At 47.5% G+C, this 17,559-nt stretch overlaps 2 protein-coding genes and 2 pseudogenes across 3 annotated transcripts; 2 read left to right on the top strand and 2 right to left on the bottom strand.

Moving 5' to 3' along the window:
- Positions 1-1,423: 1,423 nt before the first annotated feature.
- On the bottom strand, positions 1,424-4,077 carry LOC125517385 (subtilisin-like protease SBT1.4 pseudogene; annotated as a pseudogene).
- A 5,915-nt stretch (positions 4,078-9,992) lies between these two features.
- LOC125513444 (BTB/POZ and MATH domain-containing protein 1-like) lies at positions 9,993-11,186 on the top strand. Of its 2 annotated transcripts, XM_087527311.1 has the most exons (2): positions 9,993-10,227; positions 10,282-11,186. In XM_087527311.1, the coding sequence occupies exons 1-2, from the start codon at positions 9,993-9,995 to the stop codon at positions 11,184-11,186; spliced, it is 1,140 nt and encodes a 379-aa protein (XP_087383437.1). The 2 variants fall into 2 exon arrangements, with proteins under 2 accessions (XP_087383437.1, XP_048534520.2); XM_048678563.2 differs by having other exon boundaries at positions 9,993-11,186.
- An 823-nt stretch (positions 11,187-12,009) lies between these two features.
- LOC125514316 (BTB/POZ and MATH domain-containing protein 4-like) lies at positions 12,010-12,690 on the top strand (annotated as a pseudogene).
- Positions 12,691-14,421: 1,731 nt separating this feature from the next.
- Positions 14,422-15,104, bottom strand: LOC125514317 (uncharacterized). The gene has a single exon (XM_048679630.2). The coding sequence runs from the start codon at positions 14,922-14,924 to the stop codon at positions 14,700-14,702; it is 225 nt and encodes a 74-aa protein (XP_048535587.1). The 5' UTR covers positions 14,925-15,104; the 3' UTR covers positions 14,422-14,699.
- Between the last annotated feature and the right edge of the window lie 2,455 nt (positions 15,105-17,559).

Below are 17,559 nucleotides of genomic sequence, written 5' to 3'. Positions count from 1 at the left end.
ATAGAAAAGAGGAAAATGCACTATGTGCACAGTGCAAAAGTATAATACAAGTGACTCATGCATAGGCGGTCCGAGTCAAAGTAAGCAGGATGCAAGTTGTATTAACAAGACAACTCCAACCATAACTTTGTATATGTTTGATCACCTGATTAGAGGAGAGTTATTTACCCAAAACCACCACACTTGGGGTTAGAGTAACAACTTGGTACCACATTGAAGGCACGGCACAAAAAATCACCAAAAATGAGCCTAATGCGTAACGCGGAGCACTGACGCTCGAATTTGGTCACAAAAACAGTGAAACCGACAGGTGGGGCCCGCTTGTCAGAGCTGATGTGGCAAAGACCAAGCATAAAACAAGCTTTGACCAGCTGAGGTGGCAAATGAGATGCGGACCCCGCCTATCTGTAACTATATGATCATCTTCATCCCTTTTTTTTCTATGCGACATTACATCGAGCAGCTTGTGGGCGGCCGGACTCCGGCGACTACGCCCACACCGGCGAGCACCGTGGTGGTTGGGGAGGGGGGGGGGGGGGGGGGGGGGCGGTGAGGCCTCGTAGCCCGACGTCGCTCCCATCGGCGTGGAGGCTCGAGCTATCAGTGCCCGTAAGAGCTGAGAGCTCCATGGCCGCCGAACACGAGCAAACACATACCTGCACGCCAGGAGCACGCACACACCTACACCCGCGCTCCACTCCACGAGCACGCACACACGTACACGCGCCCAGCATCACTCCCGTGAGATCCGGCAGCAGATCGTTCCCGCGCTGACCTTGGTCGTCAGCCATGGCTGACCTCGGCGACGTGCCCGAGTTCCGGAAGGTGGCGTGAGGGTGGGGGGGGGGGGGGGGGGGGGGGGGGGCTCGTCCGCCTCTCCTTCCAGCGCCAGCGGGGGTTCTCACGCCCGGACAGAAGGATGCCCATGGATCCGCCGGGGATGGCGGCGACGACGCGAGGTCGCCTGCGCCCAGAGCGAGCTCGCCGCCAAGATGCTTGTTGCGAGTAGTCCTCCCCTGTCCGCGCCGGGGCTCCATGCTTGCCTGCGGTCAGGGCCCTGCCACTGGCAGTGCGCCCGTACGACAGAGCTCCAGGAGGTGGCGTCGGGGGGGGGAGAGAGATGGGAGGAGGAAGGAGAAGAGTGGATGACACGTGGGACCCACGCCTCCTCTGCCAGCTCATTTGCCACGGAAATTGGTTAATCTATTTTTTACATTTAATCCTTGCCATGTCAGCCCGACAAGTGGGCCTAACTTGTCAGTTTAGTTGTTTGCGTGCGCTTATCAGACAATCAGTGCTCTGTGTTACAGGTTAAGCACATTTTCGGTGGTTTTTTATACTCTGCCTTCAATGTGTGATACCAAGTTGTTACCTTAGTTTCAAGTATGATGGTTTTGGGTAAATAACTCATTAGAAGATGGAGTACATGGCCAATGGTATTTCTTTTTATCTATAGGGTAGCTCAATTACACCACTACTTTAGTGGAAGCACACATTATCTCTAGGGTAGCTCATGTCAACTTGCTCTACTACAGCCCACACTAATCGGTGGTGTTGACGTTGTAGCCCGGGGTCATCGTCGTCTTCCTCAAAGCTCTGGATCGAGCGCCGTGGTGTACCTCCCAGACAGACACCAAAGACCGACCAATCACATTCACATCTCCGCAACCGCAACCTGGCTCGCCGGCCAGGTGATGGCGATGGGACTCGTCACCGAGTGCTTGCGGTCGCTCCACTCGATGGACCCGAACGTGTGATTCTTGGTGACGCTCCCCAAGCTACGCCGCGCAAAGGTGACCACGTACTCGCGTGTCCTCCGTCTCGCGCTGAACCGCAGCGTCCGAGGTGCCACCGTGACGCGTACGCCGTCCGGAGCGGTCACCTTGGCCCTGTACGTGGCCCTGGCATCGCCGCCGACGTTGCGCACGACGCGGCGCTGCCGGACGGCTGCCGTTTTGTTCGGGGTGAACACAACCGAGAAGGCCGGATAGTTGTGGTCGCCGACGGAGGAGCCCGTGCGAGCTGAGCAGTTGGCGGACGACCCGAACACGGCCACCTGCTCGGCGGTGTACCCGAGCGCGCACAGGAAGTCGATGTAGTCCTCCGTGCCGGTGTCGTACACGAGGCCCGGGTTCGCGGCGCGGTTGGGGTCGATGTGCCCGGCCCCGCGCGCGAACGGCGTGGACGCGTCGCCGGTGGACATGTCGCCGATGACGCTGCCGGCGCTGTCCACGTTGTAAGCGGTCGTCATCAGGGCGGACTTGATCGCGGCGGGGCTCCACTCTGGCCTCGCTTGCCGGAGCAGAGCGGCCACGCCGCTCACGTGCGGGCATGACATGGACGTGCCCGACACGATGTTGTATTCCGCTCGTCTTGCGTCGTTGGCGAGGCCGGTGGGCGATTTGGCGCCTGTCCATGCGGCCAGGATGTCCACGCCGGGCGCGGTCACGTCCGGCTTGAGGATCTCCGGCGCGCGGACATTGGGCCCGCGGCTCGAGAAGGACGCCATCCTAGGGGACGGCGGCGTCCGGCGGCCGACGACGGTGCCGCGGAACACAATCGTCGCGGTAGGGGACGCTTCCGCTTCGATGTACTTCTTGATCTTCTCGGAGGCCGCAAATGGGATGACTGTAGCGGGGATGACATTGGCGCTGATCATAACCTGCTCGCCGTATGATTCGATGCTACCGAAGATCGCTCCGGCACCGCCGGCGAGCTTGACGGCTTGTTCTTTCGCAGCCCGGGCGAACAAGCCGGGATCGCACACGACGATCTTACCGGCTACCATGGTGGTGTTCAGCTTCCCTTCTTCGCATATTTTCGAGCCCACGTCCCCTCCATAGACCAGTGGCATCTTGGTCGCGCCGAGCGGCTTGCCCGCGTAGAGAGAAGTACCCGTGAAGGTCTCGCCGTTGCCGAGGACGGCGTCTGCCCGGAACTGGCGGTTGAGCGTGGACGCGCCCACTGTTAAGAACCACGGGGCTATGTTGGCGGCGGTGTACTCTCCGGGGCCGGAGTTCCCCACAGAGGCTGAGACGACGATGCCTTTGCTGACGGCCTGGAACGCGCCCACGGCGATGATATCGGCATAGAAGTCAGGGGCCTTGCCGCCGGCGCTGAGCGACGCCGAGATAACGTCGACGCCGTCCGCAATGGCCTCATCAAATGCGGCGAGGGTGTCAGAGCTCGGGCACCCTTCCTCCCAGCACGCCTTATAGACGGCAATGCGCGCGCCCGGGGCCATGCCGACCGCTTTTCCTCTGCCATAGCCGTAGAAGCCTGCGTCGGCAGCAGCAGAGCCGGCGGCGGTGGAGGCGGTGTGCGTACCATGGCCGCTAGTGTCAAGCGGCGACTCCGAGTCCACACCGAGCACACGGCCACGCGCAGCCTCGTGTCCCTTGTGGAAGAACTTGGCGCCGACGAGCTTGTTGTTGCAGAGCGCCGAGCCGTTAAACGACGGCCCCGAGACGCACCCGCCGCGGAACCTGCCGAGCGGCAGCGGCGGCAGCGACGGGTCGGCGGCGAAGGACGCGCGGCCCTCCGGGTAGACGCCGGTGTCGATGACCCCGATGACGACATCGGCGGCGCCGTTGGACGCCGGGAGCAGACCGGAGGACGGGGAGAGGCCAAGGAAGGACGGCGTGAGGGTGGTGTGCAGCTCCAGCATCGCGTCGGGCACGACGGCGAGCACGGAGGCCGAGGACGCGAGGTGCGCGGCCTGGCGCCCCGTGAGGCGCGCCGCGAAGCCCGTGGCGGCGTGCGAGTAGGAGTAGAGCACCGTCGGCGCCGGGCTGGAGAGCTCGGCGGGGATGTGGTCGCGCAGGAAGGAGCCGTATGCCTGGGTGGTCAGCAGGCCGCGGCGTGGCAGCCGTGGCGCGTGCGCCGCCGCGACGTGCACGATGTAGGAGGACCGTGCCTCCACCTCCGCCGCCTCGATCTCCACCACCTCCGTGGCCACTGCCGCGGCGACGAAGCCGGCCAAGACGCACAGGGCAGCGAGTGGTCTGAGGAGCTCCATTGTCGCTGTGACTGCAAGACGGCATGGACGGGGCGCACGAATAAGTAGGCACGCGGAGGGAGTAGTTGCCGATCCATGTCGCTGGCGAGATCGATGTGCGCACGAGGTAGCTCGTGGGCAAGCTCGTGCTGATCAATGTGGTGGGAAGAGAGCTCAAATATATTTTAGCTCTGCGTCATTGCAAGTTGCACCCCTACGTGGCGACTGCTTTATTCTTTTTGCTCTGGAGGTAATATCACCATTCACCGGAAGTCACACAGCTTGCACTCGATATTCAGTTTAATGCTTGAACTTTAAAAATATAAAATTGTAGTCACTCAACTTGACTCAAGCATGCACATACAGTCACAAATGTATATGTAGGCGTATCCGTGTGTATGGCCGCACCTGTCATTAGCTAGAGGCCCTCAACCGCTGGGTTTTTGCATAAAACACCATTGTACTTTTTTATTCGTATGAAAAGCTGATCACCGCAATACATTTTTCTGTACAAAACCCATGAGGCCTCTTTTGATTCATAGGATAGGATTATTATAGGAATAAAAAATTTGTAGGAAATGAGATGGCATGTATCTCAAATCCTATGAGTAGGAATAGGAAATGAGATGTCATTTGGTTGACACCAAAGGAATTTTTCCATTGAGTCTAGGCTCATTTTTATTTTTCTATGAAATGTGGAGGATAGTAACCAATCCTATGTAGGATTAGAAATCTATTTCTATGAACCAAAGGGCTCTAAAAGAAAAAAAATCCTATGAGAATCGTATTCTCTGAAATTCCTATGAAATTTCTCCAAACTAAAGAAGGCCTGAGTGTTCTTTTATTTGTAGGAAAGCCAACCACTGTACTGCAAAAGCTAACGGTAAATATGTTTATATTTAGAAAAATATTTACTAACCATCGCATGTCTGTAAAATATTTTGATAACACACAAATATTTGAACACAAATCTTGTACCTACATTTTGCAAATATCTTACAAACAATAGCGAATATAGAAAAAAGAAAATTGTTTCTCATCATGTACATATAAAGTTATTATCCACATCAGACATCTAATCGTGGTGGTTGGAGTGGCTAGACTCGCTATTTTTGCAAGCGCGAGTTGTGTGTTGTGAGACCTAGCGCGCCCGAATTTTAGGCATTGATTATTGCAGTACAGCGGTCTGTTTTTTTTTGCAAAATAAAAAAATGCGAGTGGTTTTCATGCAAAAATGCGTCACGGTGGTCATTTTTTGCATGAATAAAAAAATACAAGGGTGTTCCGTGCAAATATGCATTGGCCGAGTGACTAACAAGTGGGGCCTATACATGGATAGGCCCGCAAACATATTTTATGATTGTATGTGCACACTTGAGTCAAGTTATATGACCGTAATTCTGTATTTTCGAAGTTCTAGCACCAAACTAAACATCAAGAATAATAGCCTTGGTTGGGAATCGATCCCTGGCCGTCTACAGAAGAGGCTAATGCTTCAGCGCAGCTAACCAACTGTCCTTTCCTTTGTAGCTAACTGACAAAATGACCTTCAGCTCTTTAAAATATGCAAGCTAAAGGGTCAACGTGCTCCTCCATACAACAAATTGTGGATCCTAATTATGAGCCTTTTGTATGTTTGAACTCAAGTCAGCTGGTTTGTTACATGACCCAATAACCTATCTCTTGCGTTTGTTAAATCATGTGTTTGGTGACTTTTATTTTTAATTTTGGTGAACACCCAATGCATTTTTCTAGTTCACGTAAAATTTTCATCGGTAACTTATGCGTAAATAGCATCATAATTTATGCACAACAGAGATGATAACTTACGCACAAACACCATGCTAACTTTTTGACATGTAAAAAATGGTGTTGTAACATACACCCGGTTACATTTTGTGTAAATACAGTGGTAATATACGCACCACCAACTCGATAACTTACGCACGAAAGATGAGATAACTTTTGTGACAGAAAAAATTTGTGGTAAAATATATCATGTTTAATTCTGTGAAAATTTTGCGGTAACTCCGTTCTGCGAAGCACGAGCCGGTGTCTCCGCTCCGTCATGTGATGGAGGAGCCGGCCTCACCCCGGCACAACCGCGGCGTCCAGATCGGACGCCACATGAAGGAGAAGCCGGCCTCTCCCCCGTACCACCGTGGCATCTAGATTAGCGTCGGGTCAAGGAGGAGCCGGTACAGTCGCATGCACGCGCCACCTACAGAAGAGGCGCCGTCATCGTCTCGCCGCCACCGTCTCACCGTCAAGGAGGAGTTGCTGCCCGCGATCAAGAAGGCGCGAGGCCTCTCCCTCCACTACCTCGAATGAGGCAGGGGGTTGATGAAATATACTCCCGGTAACTTTCTTGTGAATAGCATGGTAGCTTACACATCATAGACCTGATATCTTATGTACCCCGGTCCTGATTACTTTGGGGGGGGGGGGGGGATGGCTGGTTGATGAAATATCCACCTGGTAACTTTTATGTGAATAGCATGGTAACTCACGTAGTGCAGACCTGATAACCTATGTACCTCGGTCTTGATAACTTTGGCATGGGGAGGAGGGGTTGATGAAATCCCCCCAGGTAACTTTTGCGTGAATAGCATGGTAACTCACACATCATAGACATGATAACCTATGTGTCTCGGTGCTGATAACTTTGGCGATGGAGTGATAAATGTACCCTCGGTAACTCACTCATCGCAAACCTGATAACTTATGTACCTCGGTCCTGGTAACTTTGCCGCCGGTGGGGGGGGGGGGCAGGGGTGGTTGATTAAATTCCCTTGGTAACTTTTATGCGAATAGCATGGTAACTCACACACCGCAGACATGATAACTTATGTGCCACGGTCCTGATAACTTTGTCGAGTGGGGGGAGGGTTGCTGAAATATCCCCTGATAGCTTTTGTGTGAATAACATGGTAACTCACACGTCGCAGACCTGATAAAATTATGTGCCTCGGTCTTGATAACTTTTGGCGAGGGGGTTGTTTGAAAACATAACCCAATAACATCTGTGTAAATAATTTAGTACTATAGACATTGTATACGTGATAAATCACACAACAAACACCACAGTAACTTTAACCTGAGCTGATAATGAGGTTAGAGAAACCAGGTTTATGCACGGGTAATATCGTGTAAGCAACATGGTAACTTTTGACCCAAAAAAAGTCGTCATAACATACCAACATGAGATCTAGTTTCTAAGCTCTCGTCATGATGGATTTTTTTATGTCAAAACGGTTTTTGAATCAGAATCTTTGATGACATCATCATTTCAGTTTTCTACACATGCATGCATGAGGGAGAGGGAACTTCACGTGGGTTGTGGCCTTTGCAAGTTTGCATGCATGCAAAGTAGCACCGTTCGGATATGTTACTACTGTCTGATCAGTCGAAAGTTAGTCCTTTCATAAAATATTTTACAGTTTTGAAATAGCGAGAATCTACAATGACATATGCTTTCGTGTGCTCTAGTGCATTTGAATATGGAAAGAATGTTGGAGGAGTCATTTTTTATGTCTCGGTAATTCTGTAAACAGGATGGCAACTGACGTAAGGTGATAACTTATTTAGCCTAGGGCTGGTAACTTTTGACCCCCAAAAAAAGTCGTCGAAACATACCAACATGGGATCTTGTTTCGAAGGTCTCGTCGCGACGAATATTTTATGTGAAAACAATTTTTCAATCGGAGCGACAGTTTAAGCTACAAAACATTTTGAATTCAAAGATTGAAGAGAATATTTGGTGATGTCATCAATTTTGTTCTATATGCATGGTTGCATGGGATTGACTATTGAAAATACACTTCAGCAGCTCAATGTGATTATAGAAAGCGCTGGTGGGCGTTGCATGCATGCATAGTATTCGTTACTATCGGAAGAAGTGGATTGTATAGGGATAGACTCGTGTGGATCTGTTGCTAACGAACAGTCGACTGGTCGTTAGCACAGTCCTTATCTCTTTGCTCTGTGTACTGACTGTTGACTGTTGAGCGCCTATTCATAGGGTTTGGGTAATTGCTGGTGGAGGTCACATCACGTTGCCGCCAAATTAACCACCATTGTATGGATTTGTGAGGGTGATGTAAAAACGTTCCGTCAGTATACCGAATAGCATTCGAGCTCAAAGCTATTCTTCGCTTCATAATTTCTGCCGCCTCTACTATAAAACACCATGCAGACATTTCGCAAAAAAAAAACACCATGCAGATAGTGTTGAAATATATTGTTCGTCCCTCTCAATCGGTTCGGACTTTTAGAGCAACTGACTGAAGCATGAATTCAATAGATAATACTCTCTCCGTCCCAAAATTCTTGTCTTAGATTTGTCTAGATACGGATGTATCAAGTCACGTTTTAGTATTAGATACATCTGTATCTAGAAAAATCTAAGACAAGAATTTTGGGACGGATGGAGTACTTCTTTAAACTTTGCGACAGCACCTGCAAGAGCCTGTAGCATCAAGCATCCATACATGCTCCCTCTGTTTCTAAATATAATTCTTTTAGAGATTCTTATACTGATGTATATATGTAAATTCATTTATTTTGCTCCGTATGAAATCTCTAAAAGGTCTTACATATTTAGGAACGAAAGGGGTACAATCGTTAACAGCGACCATGACAAGCAAATGAATGAAATCCAGTGGAACCAATCGATCTTCCATGATGCTGACGGAGTATGCGTTTCAGGTAAACCATGGCCATGGCCAAATATCCAGATTCGTTTCATCTCCATCCTGAAATTTTGAATTCTCCAGGGTTATCGTATGCCGCGAAGCTCGTCGGCAATGCCTGCCGGCGGCAGAGTTTGATGAGAACGCATGGAAAGACTGAAACAAAAACATTCTCAATAGCGTGCAGTTGGCGTGTCTTAGAGGGTGTTTAGTTGGGCTTCCCGCCAGCTTTCCATGCTTTGAAGCCGGCAGCCCAACCAAACAGCCAACTTACATCCAGATTTGGACCCGCAACTGCAAATTTTTTACTCGCGAGAGGCGAAGCTCCTCCCAAGTGCCAGTTCAACTGCGTTCACAAATCCCATGACCTCCCTACCCTGCCACTTCGCTGTATTTACGAAAAAAATTCCCTCCCATATAAAGATTATACATTTTTCTACCTAGTGGCAGTTTAAACAATTTCCTTTTTGCATTATTTTTTTATTTTCTTTATTTTTTATTTTTTGTTTCATTTCTTCTTCTTCCTCTTATTTTGTAATTCACAAAACATTTAAAATTTCAAAAAAATCTTCATTTTTTATATTTATAATTTCAAAAATTGTTCTGGTTTTTATTTTGTTCTAAAAATTTATAATATGTTTTCTATTAATAAAAATTCATGTTTCCAGATTTGTTCGGAAATTTTAAAAAATATTACTGTTTGAAAAAATTGTTCCGAAATTCAAAATTGTATTTTCACAAACATATTCCTATTTCAAAATTTCTGAAGTTTTTTAAAAAATGTTTAACCCAAATTAATAATTTAGTGATAAGAAAATCAGTGAAGGTGTGTTGGGCATTCCATAAATACAAATTCAAATGTAATATAGCAAATTTTTTGACTGGATTGTATTCTTGTACCCCACAAAATTCAGCTCGATTGTTTGTAAAATAAAATAATGTTCTAAAAAACAAATTCATCTCAATTTATACCGAATAAATAGTACCCTTGAGTAACGGGCTTTGCAGCTCGTGGACTGAAGCCCAATAACGAACGCGTTCAGTCGTTAACCCTAGCTCTAAGCTCTAGGCGTTCCTAAAAAGAGAAGGCAAGCTCTCTCTTTCCTGCAGAAGCGGCTTCGGCGACTCCGGCGGCCGCCGGTGCAAGCCCAGGTTCGTTCGCCTCCCACCCCATCGATCCAACTCCCAACTCCCAAGCTTAGTTTTGCCCCAAGTTTTGCACATCAATTGGGAAGAGTTTTGCAGAGTGGAACGTGAGTGGTGACTGAGTACGTAGACTGATTTTCTACAGGTCCGCCATCGCCATGTCGTCCTTCACGGGCGTGTCTGTCGCCGACGGCAACAACCAGTCCATCTGCGAGACGTCGGCCGTGGACGCCAGCGGGGACAGCGGGTACCACCTGTTCATGGTCAAGGCCTACTCGCGCATCAAAGACCTCCTGTCCATGGGCGAGTGCGTCGCCTCTGGTTCTTTCACAATAGGAGGCCATGATTGGTTAATCGAGTACTACCCTAACGGCGACAACCCGCACTGCGCCGGCTTCATTTCGCTCTTTCTAACCCTTCTCGACACCGATGTCGATGTCGACGGAGATGTTGAAAAGGCCGTGGAGGCAAAGTTCAGTTTTAGTCTCATCGACCAGGTTGAGAAGCAGATGCCAATGTACGTCCGTGGAACCAGTGAGACTCGCAGCTTCTCCGGCAGCGCGCCAACCTGGGGCAATGGCAGGTTTGTGAGAACAGATGCCCTTGAACGGTCAGCGGATCTCAGGTCTGATTGTTTCACCATCCGGTGTGACGTCGTGGTTTGTAACACCAAGGATGATGATGCCGGTGGCAACGAGGCTCTCCCTTCGGGCATACAACAAGATTTTAGCAGTCTCCTTCAGAATAAGGTGGGTTCCGATGTGACATTTCAGGTCGGCGACGAGACCTTCGCCGCACACCGCTGTGTGCTCGCTGCCCGATCCACGGTGTTCATGGCACAACTCTTTGGCCCCATGAAAGAGGGCACTGCTTCATCCAGTGTCATACATATCAAAGACATGGAAGCAAAGGTGTTCAAGGCTTTGCTTAGCTTCGTCTACACAGACTCATTCCCTGAGATGTACGAGGAGATCATGGAGGAGAATGCAATGTCAGAAGCAGCCGAGGAACAAGGACAAGAAGTGGAAGAGGTGGAGGATGAAACGGGGCTGCAATGGCTGCTAGATTTGCTTGTAGCAGCAGACCGGTACGATCTCCAGCGGCTCAAGTTCATCTGTGAAAAGCAGCTGTCTCAGCGCATAGGTGTGAGCTCGGTGGCATCTGTTCTTGCTCTAGCCGAGCAGCACCACTGCCATGGATTGAAGGCAGCGTGCTTGAAGTTTATCCAAGCCCAATCCCCCTCGCGTTTGCAGACAGTAATGGCGACTGATGGTTGGGATCATGTGTATACGACATACCCCTCTCTTGTGAATGAGTTCATTGCCAAGCTTATTGCTTCGACCCAGAAGTAACACTTATTCTGCATATATATGGTACCCATGTGTCCTTAGACCTCAAGTGAGAGTATTCTGCGAATATGGTATTTCTTGCTTTTGTCTCGTCATGTAAAATTTGCTTATATACTGAATTTGAAGAACCAAACATATGGGGAAGCTTTCTCTTCAATGGAATTGATGGTTTATAAATTACAGTGTAAAGCATCAACATTTATTTGCATCGCAATAGTGTGCAAGTTTCCCAGCTAGTCTTGTTATCCTCGTATATTTCTCTGAGCATGCGGTTATGTTTTGACTTTTACCTGTCACTTTTCTAATGGTTGTAAAGAAGAACAAATTAAATGTAGATGTTTTTGGAAAGGCATTTTATGAACCTGGATTTAGGGGAAAGAACTTAGAAGTTATGACATAGGCCACCAAGATTTTCGGTTACCATGACAGCGATAGTGTAAAATCTTGGTCCAATACCTACGAACTTTCCCCTGGGTGCTTGCTGTTCTCCCTGGATGGTGTCCCTCATGGGAGAGCTTGAATATTTTTCAAAGTCCAGTGTTGTAGCTGTGCCCTATTCCCAAAAACATGACTTCCATTCTGGTGTATTTTTACTTTCATTCTGGTGTACTTTGAAGCTCTAGCGATGATCCCAAACACTCCTTTTTTTAGGGGAATTTTCCCAAACACTCAGGATTTGCCCAAACAGGGTGGCCGTGATGGGGACGGGATTTGCAGCTCGTGCACTGTGAGGGTCTAAACCCAATAACGTGGCGAGCACTAATACTTAGGAATGTGAATGGCGACTAAGTAGATCGTCAATTTCCTGTGAGCTCGCAGGTCCGCCATGTCGTCGTTCGCCGGTGTATCGGGTCCTTGACGGCGACAATCGGTGCACTTGCGAAACGTCCGGCATCCACGCCGGCGCGGGCACAGACAGCGGGTGCCAACTGCTCCTGATTAAGGGCTACTCGGGTAGCAAAAAGGAGTTGGCCAACGGCGAGAGCGTGGGCACCGAAACATTCATGGTAGGAGGCCATAATTGGTCCATCGAGTACTACCCCAACGGCGAGAACCAGAGTTGCGCCACTTCATTTCGCTTAGCCTTTCCCGCCACTACAACGAAGAGGTTGAGGAGGGCGTCGAGGCCAAGTTCGGCTTTAGTCTTGTTGACAAGGTCGAGAAGCAGACGCCAATGTACATTCGTCGAATCAGTCAAACTAATGACTTCTCCCGGCGTAATCCTTGTTGGGGCTGCGACGAGTTTTTGAGAAGAGATGCCCTTGAATGATCGGCCAGTCTAAAGCATGATTGTTTCACCATCCGGTGCGATATCGTGGTTTGCAAGGCCAACACCCCAGATGCCACTGACACCAGTGCCAAGGTGCCCCTGCTTGACATACACCAGCATTTTAGTCACCTCCATCAAAATAAGGTGGGTGTTGATGTGATGTTCGAGGTCGGCGGTGAGACGTTCGGTGCACATCGGTGTGTGCTCACTGCCAGGTCTCAAGTGTTCATGGCGTAAATCTTTGGCCCCATGAATGAGGGCACCACCACGTCCAATAGAATCAAAGTTATGGAAGCAAAAGTGTTTAGGGTGTTGCTTTGCTTCATCTACACAGACTCCTTCCTAATGATGGAGAAGGACAGTGTCAGTATGGTGGAGGATGAAATACTAGGAGTACTGGAACAAGGACAAGTAGAGGAAGCAACAAGGGGTAAAATAGCAGAGAATAAAATGTCAGAAGTTGTGGCACAAACACAAGAAGAGGTAGAACAAATACAAGAAGAGGTAGAACATGAGATGCGACTGCGATGGCTGCAAGACTTGTTTGTAGCGGCAGACAGGTATGATCTTCAACAGCTCAAGTTCATCTGCGAGATGCGGTTGTCTGAGCACATGTGTGTAAGCTCGGTGGCGTCCACTCTCCTTCTATCCAAACAGCACCACTGTGACGGATTGAAGGAGGCGTGCTTGATGTTTATCCAAGTCCTATCTTCCGTGCGTCTCCAGGCACTAATTATCCAAGTATTTCGGTTGCCGTGACAGCCATAGTGTGAAATCTTGGTCCCATACCTCGGGGTCGTTCTGCTGGGTGCTAGCTGTTCTCCTCGGATGGGACAGAAAGATGGTTTCCATTCTGGCTTATTTGGAAGCATAGATGATGATTGATTGCCGTCAGTTAGCTATTAGACAACGAGTTGATGACATAGCCTGTTTGCTTTGCAATGAGCCTGAAAGTGTTATTTGAATGTTTGCTTTATAGGCATCACTGGTCTGAGCTTGCCATGTCTCTGAATTATATATGATTTACACCATGTCGATGCTTGTTCTATGAGCCATTCATTAGTCCTGACATGCACTATTGCATTAACATGTTTACATGAGCACGGCACAAATCACTCATTGCGCCTGGAGAAGAAAAGAAAAGAGGAGAGGAGAATTACGTCGCTGGATTGGTTGGCCACAATGGAGGCGGGCGGCTAACAAGTTCCCAATCGAAAAATGTAATAGGGATCCTGCCTGATTCAGGTTATGGTCCCTTTTGCTTTGATGCTGGCTGTGATGTAAAACTTTACTTGGAGCTACTCATGCAGTCAATGTATTCCCATTTGATGCCAATTTAGTATTTCAATTAAAATGTGATGCCTCTGTTCAAGGCTACAAAAACTGCCTCCGCATCTACCCATGCTAAGTAACATGGGTAGTATTTCAACAACAGAACCATTATTTCAACCGACATTCATGTTGGTGCAATCATCTTCGTATCTGTGTTGGTAGCAAGCATGAACATGGGCAGCAAATGTCAAGATTGTTCTGCCTCTGTTCGAAGCCACAAAAACTTCCTCTGTTAATGGTAAGTAATCATCAACCAATAATCAAGCAAATCTGCAGCTTAAGGGCTTGTTTGCAGGCAGGCAGGCAGGCAGGCAATAATCAGGAACAACGTGACGTATATTTTCCCATCTATACATACATGTTCATCAGCTTTATTTATTACAAGGTGCACTGCTTTGCTCCGTGTCGACTTCCTTGGGTGGAGTCGTTTGTCTGATATGATCTTTGTCAGCCGTTTTGCCTGATACGAGCACCCCTCACAACAACACAGGCAGCACGCACGCAAGACTGCATATAGGATTAGCCTACCTAGGTAGGCACGCAAGATAAGAAAGAAGTGATCCCCATGGATCTTCTTCATCTTCTGGTCAGCTGGTTCAGAGACAAGCAAGCTAGGATGAACCGGAACCGCCGCAGTGAAGAAAGCATAAGTGTTGTCGTGCTATAGAAATCAACGCAGAAGAACAACCAAGATGATAGAAACATAAGACAGGGCTGAACCCAAGTTCAGTGCGAGATCCAGATACCTAATTAGCAAGTCCACTAGTACTGGAAATAGATGATATCTACACGCCAAACACGCCACGACTCAATCTTTTTATTTGACAACTGACTACAGACACGATTGAGAGACCTATGGATCGGACGGGAAGGCGACGGGCGGGCAGGGCCGGACGAGGCATCACCCTAGCCCCCTAGGACTTGCTCTTGCCGGAGGCGGAGGCGGAGGCGCCGGCCCCGGCGCCCTTGTTGGCGACGAGGTCGAGGTCCTCGTCGGTGTAGCCGTCGGCGCCCTCCCAGGTGAACTTGCCGCCGCGGCCGCCCTTCTTGGCGTCGCCGCTCATCCCGGTGCCCGACTTGCGGTCGCTGCGCTCCTGCGACGCCTTGCGCTCCCGGCCGCCCTTCTTCCCGCCGTCCATCGCCGGCCCTGCAACAACAAGGTCAAGATCTAGCTACCTAGCAACGAGAGAAAGGGATGGATGGAAACTATTTCTATGCGATGCGCTTTGATTTCCTTGCTTGGTGGGCTTATTTATGGGGGATGAGATCGGGAACCGGGGGCCGGCTGGGTGCTGCTGTTTCGCGAGGTGCGTTGGATTGGATGGATGAATCTGCTGGCTGCGGGGCCGGCACGGTCGCGGGGAGGTTAGGATAAGATCGGCGTGAGTCAGCCGGAGGATACTCCACCTCTCGCCATCACGTGGGAAGAGGACACGCACGCACACAGGACGGATCCCAACTGAAAATCTTGAGCTGCAGGCTTTGGCACATGCATGCCTTGCCGCCGGGTCACTTGCCATATCGCCATCTCAAAATATCTAAACAATACTACTACCACATTTCGGTTCAAAATAAAATAAAATACTACTACCACATTTGAATGCGTTTTAACATATTTTAACTAGAAGACACAAAAACTTGGTGTGCCTTAGCGCGGGATCCAGCATATTAATTTTTCATATTTCATTGTTTTTGCAAAACAAAAATCATATTTAATTGACTCGCCGTTCACTCTAGTATAAGCCCACAAGTATTCCTAGACGGTTACTTTCTTCTGTAGTTCATTTTCTCTTTTTTTTTCTCTTTTTTTAAAAAAAAAACGTGTGAACTTTTTTCAACGTAGAATTTTGGAAAAACTTCCAGATTTTTTCCAACTTCACGAACTTGAATTTCATACTTAATTCAAAGGTTTGTGAACTTTTTTCAATGTAGAATTTGGGAAAAACTTCCAGAATTTTTTCAACTTCATGAACTCGAATTTCATACTTTTTTTTTGCAGGTGAACTTTGTATTACTCAAGTGGTAAAGCCACGGTCCGTATTACAAAGATCAATAACCTCTAACAAGCCAGAGTTAAGCCAAACGACGGTTCTACTCTCAGTTCTAGCAAATTTTGCCGAATAATCACTAACATTATTTTGGCTACGATGAACATGAGGAAAAATAGTTGTACGGAGATTGCTAAGAAGCTTGATTTCCTCCACCAGCGAGGTAAAGACTGATCTATCAATGGCCGCATCATTTATCATCCTTACAGCTTGCAAAGAGTCCATCTCCACATGTATAGGCAGATTCGTCCTTTGGATTGCAATTGCAAAAAGTTCAACTTGAACTTCATACTTAATTCAAAAGTTTGTGAACTTTTTCAATGTTCATGAATTTTCTAAAAATAATACATACTTTTCTCGATTTTCTCAAAAATATTTCAAATCTATGAATTTTTTAAAAATTTGAGAACTTTATTTTCAATTTTGTGAACCTTTTCTCCCTTGTTTTGTACTTGGTCTGTAAAGTAATATAAGACATTTTACATCAATAAAGTAGTCATCTGAAAGGTCTGCACCCGGTCAAAAAAATTCATAAAAAATTCCAAAAAAACATTTGCATGCTAAAAAAATTATGGCGTGAGGTACGCTCCAATTTTCATATTATTTGGACATCTGAGTAGCTCTCAATAAAAAAGACAAATCCGGTCAGAACAATGCATGAACAGTAAACTTTTTTTACAGACCCCGAATTTATCTTTTTTGCCAAGAGCTGCTCAGATGTCCAAATGATTTATAAATTGGAGTGGACCTCATGTATCGAATTATTTATCATACAATGTTTTTTTGGAACTTTTTGAATTTTTCTAGTACTTGTTTTGATTTGTTTTTTTAGCGCGGGTGCAGATGAGCCTGGGCTTAGAAGTGGATTTTCGTATGAAAGGTCTTATATTACTTTACGGAGGGAGTACATTAAAAAATCAAATTTCAGAATTTTTATTTTGATAGTCAAAGGCCAAGTGGTCGCCGGTCAATTGGAAAAAACCAAAGAAAAAGGTTCACATTGTGAGGGTGAACAGTAGAGGGGCCTGCGCAGCACTGGGGGCGTGAGCGCCAGATCGGTAGCGCTGCATAGGAGCTCTCATTTGTACGTACATGCGGCTAGCCATAAAATCTTGCTTCTCTAAATCTAAATTAAATCTGAATCTGTTTCTATTGCTGAATGATGTAATTTAAAATTGCTAATTAGTTATCCCTAAAGAAAGTTATTAATAAATAGAGAATGTTGCAAAAATACAAAGGTAAACATGGTTTCATGCACACCCACATGAATAGTAAATATATGAAAAAAAAACCTATAAAGATTAGAAAAACATGAAATTTTGGGGTATCGAAATTGACCAACCATTCTAGTTTCGTGAAAGAATGACACCCGTGGTACTCTTAGTTAAGACAATAGCACCGAGATCTTACGATTCATTCAAACATTGTTCTTTTGTCTAGGATACCACGGATGTCATTTCTTTGTGAAAGTTCACACATGCGTATATGTATGTATGTATGTTTAAAAAATACTGAAGTTTATTGTTTTCCATTTATTGTTTTTGAATTTTAGTATTCATAAAGGGTCCCGTGGAACCATGTTCAAAAGTCCGCGTGATACATATGAGAAGAGCCCTTTTTCATCGAAGTGCCATGCAATAAAATCATCATACTGCTCACATATGGCAATAGCCAAGACTAGCGGCATCATTGGGAGTAAAGGGCTGACAGAGGCAAACTTGTACGA

The sequence above is a fragment of the Triticum urartu genome, chromosome 6A (assembly GCF_056163025.1).
Source record: "Triticum urartu cultivar PI428250 chromosome 6A, HENAU_Tu73, whole genome shotgun sequence".
Lineage (NCBI taxonomy): Eukaryota > Viridiplantae > Streptophyta > Magnoliopsida > Poales > Poaceae > Triticum > Triticum urartu.
Note: the sequence above shows the minus strand (reverse complement) of the source record. Positions and strands in the feature narration are given on the sequence as shown.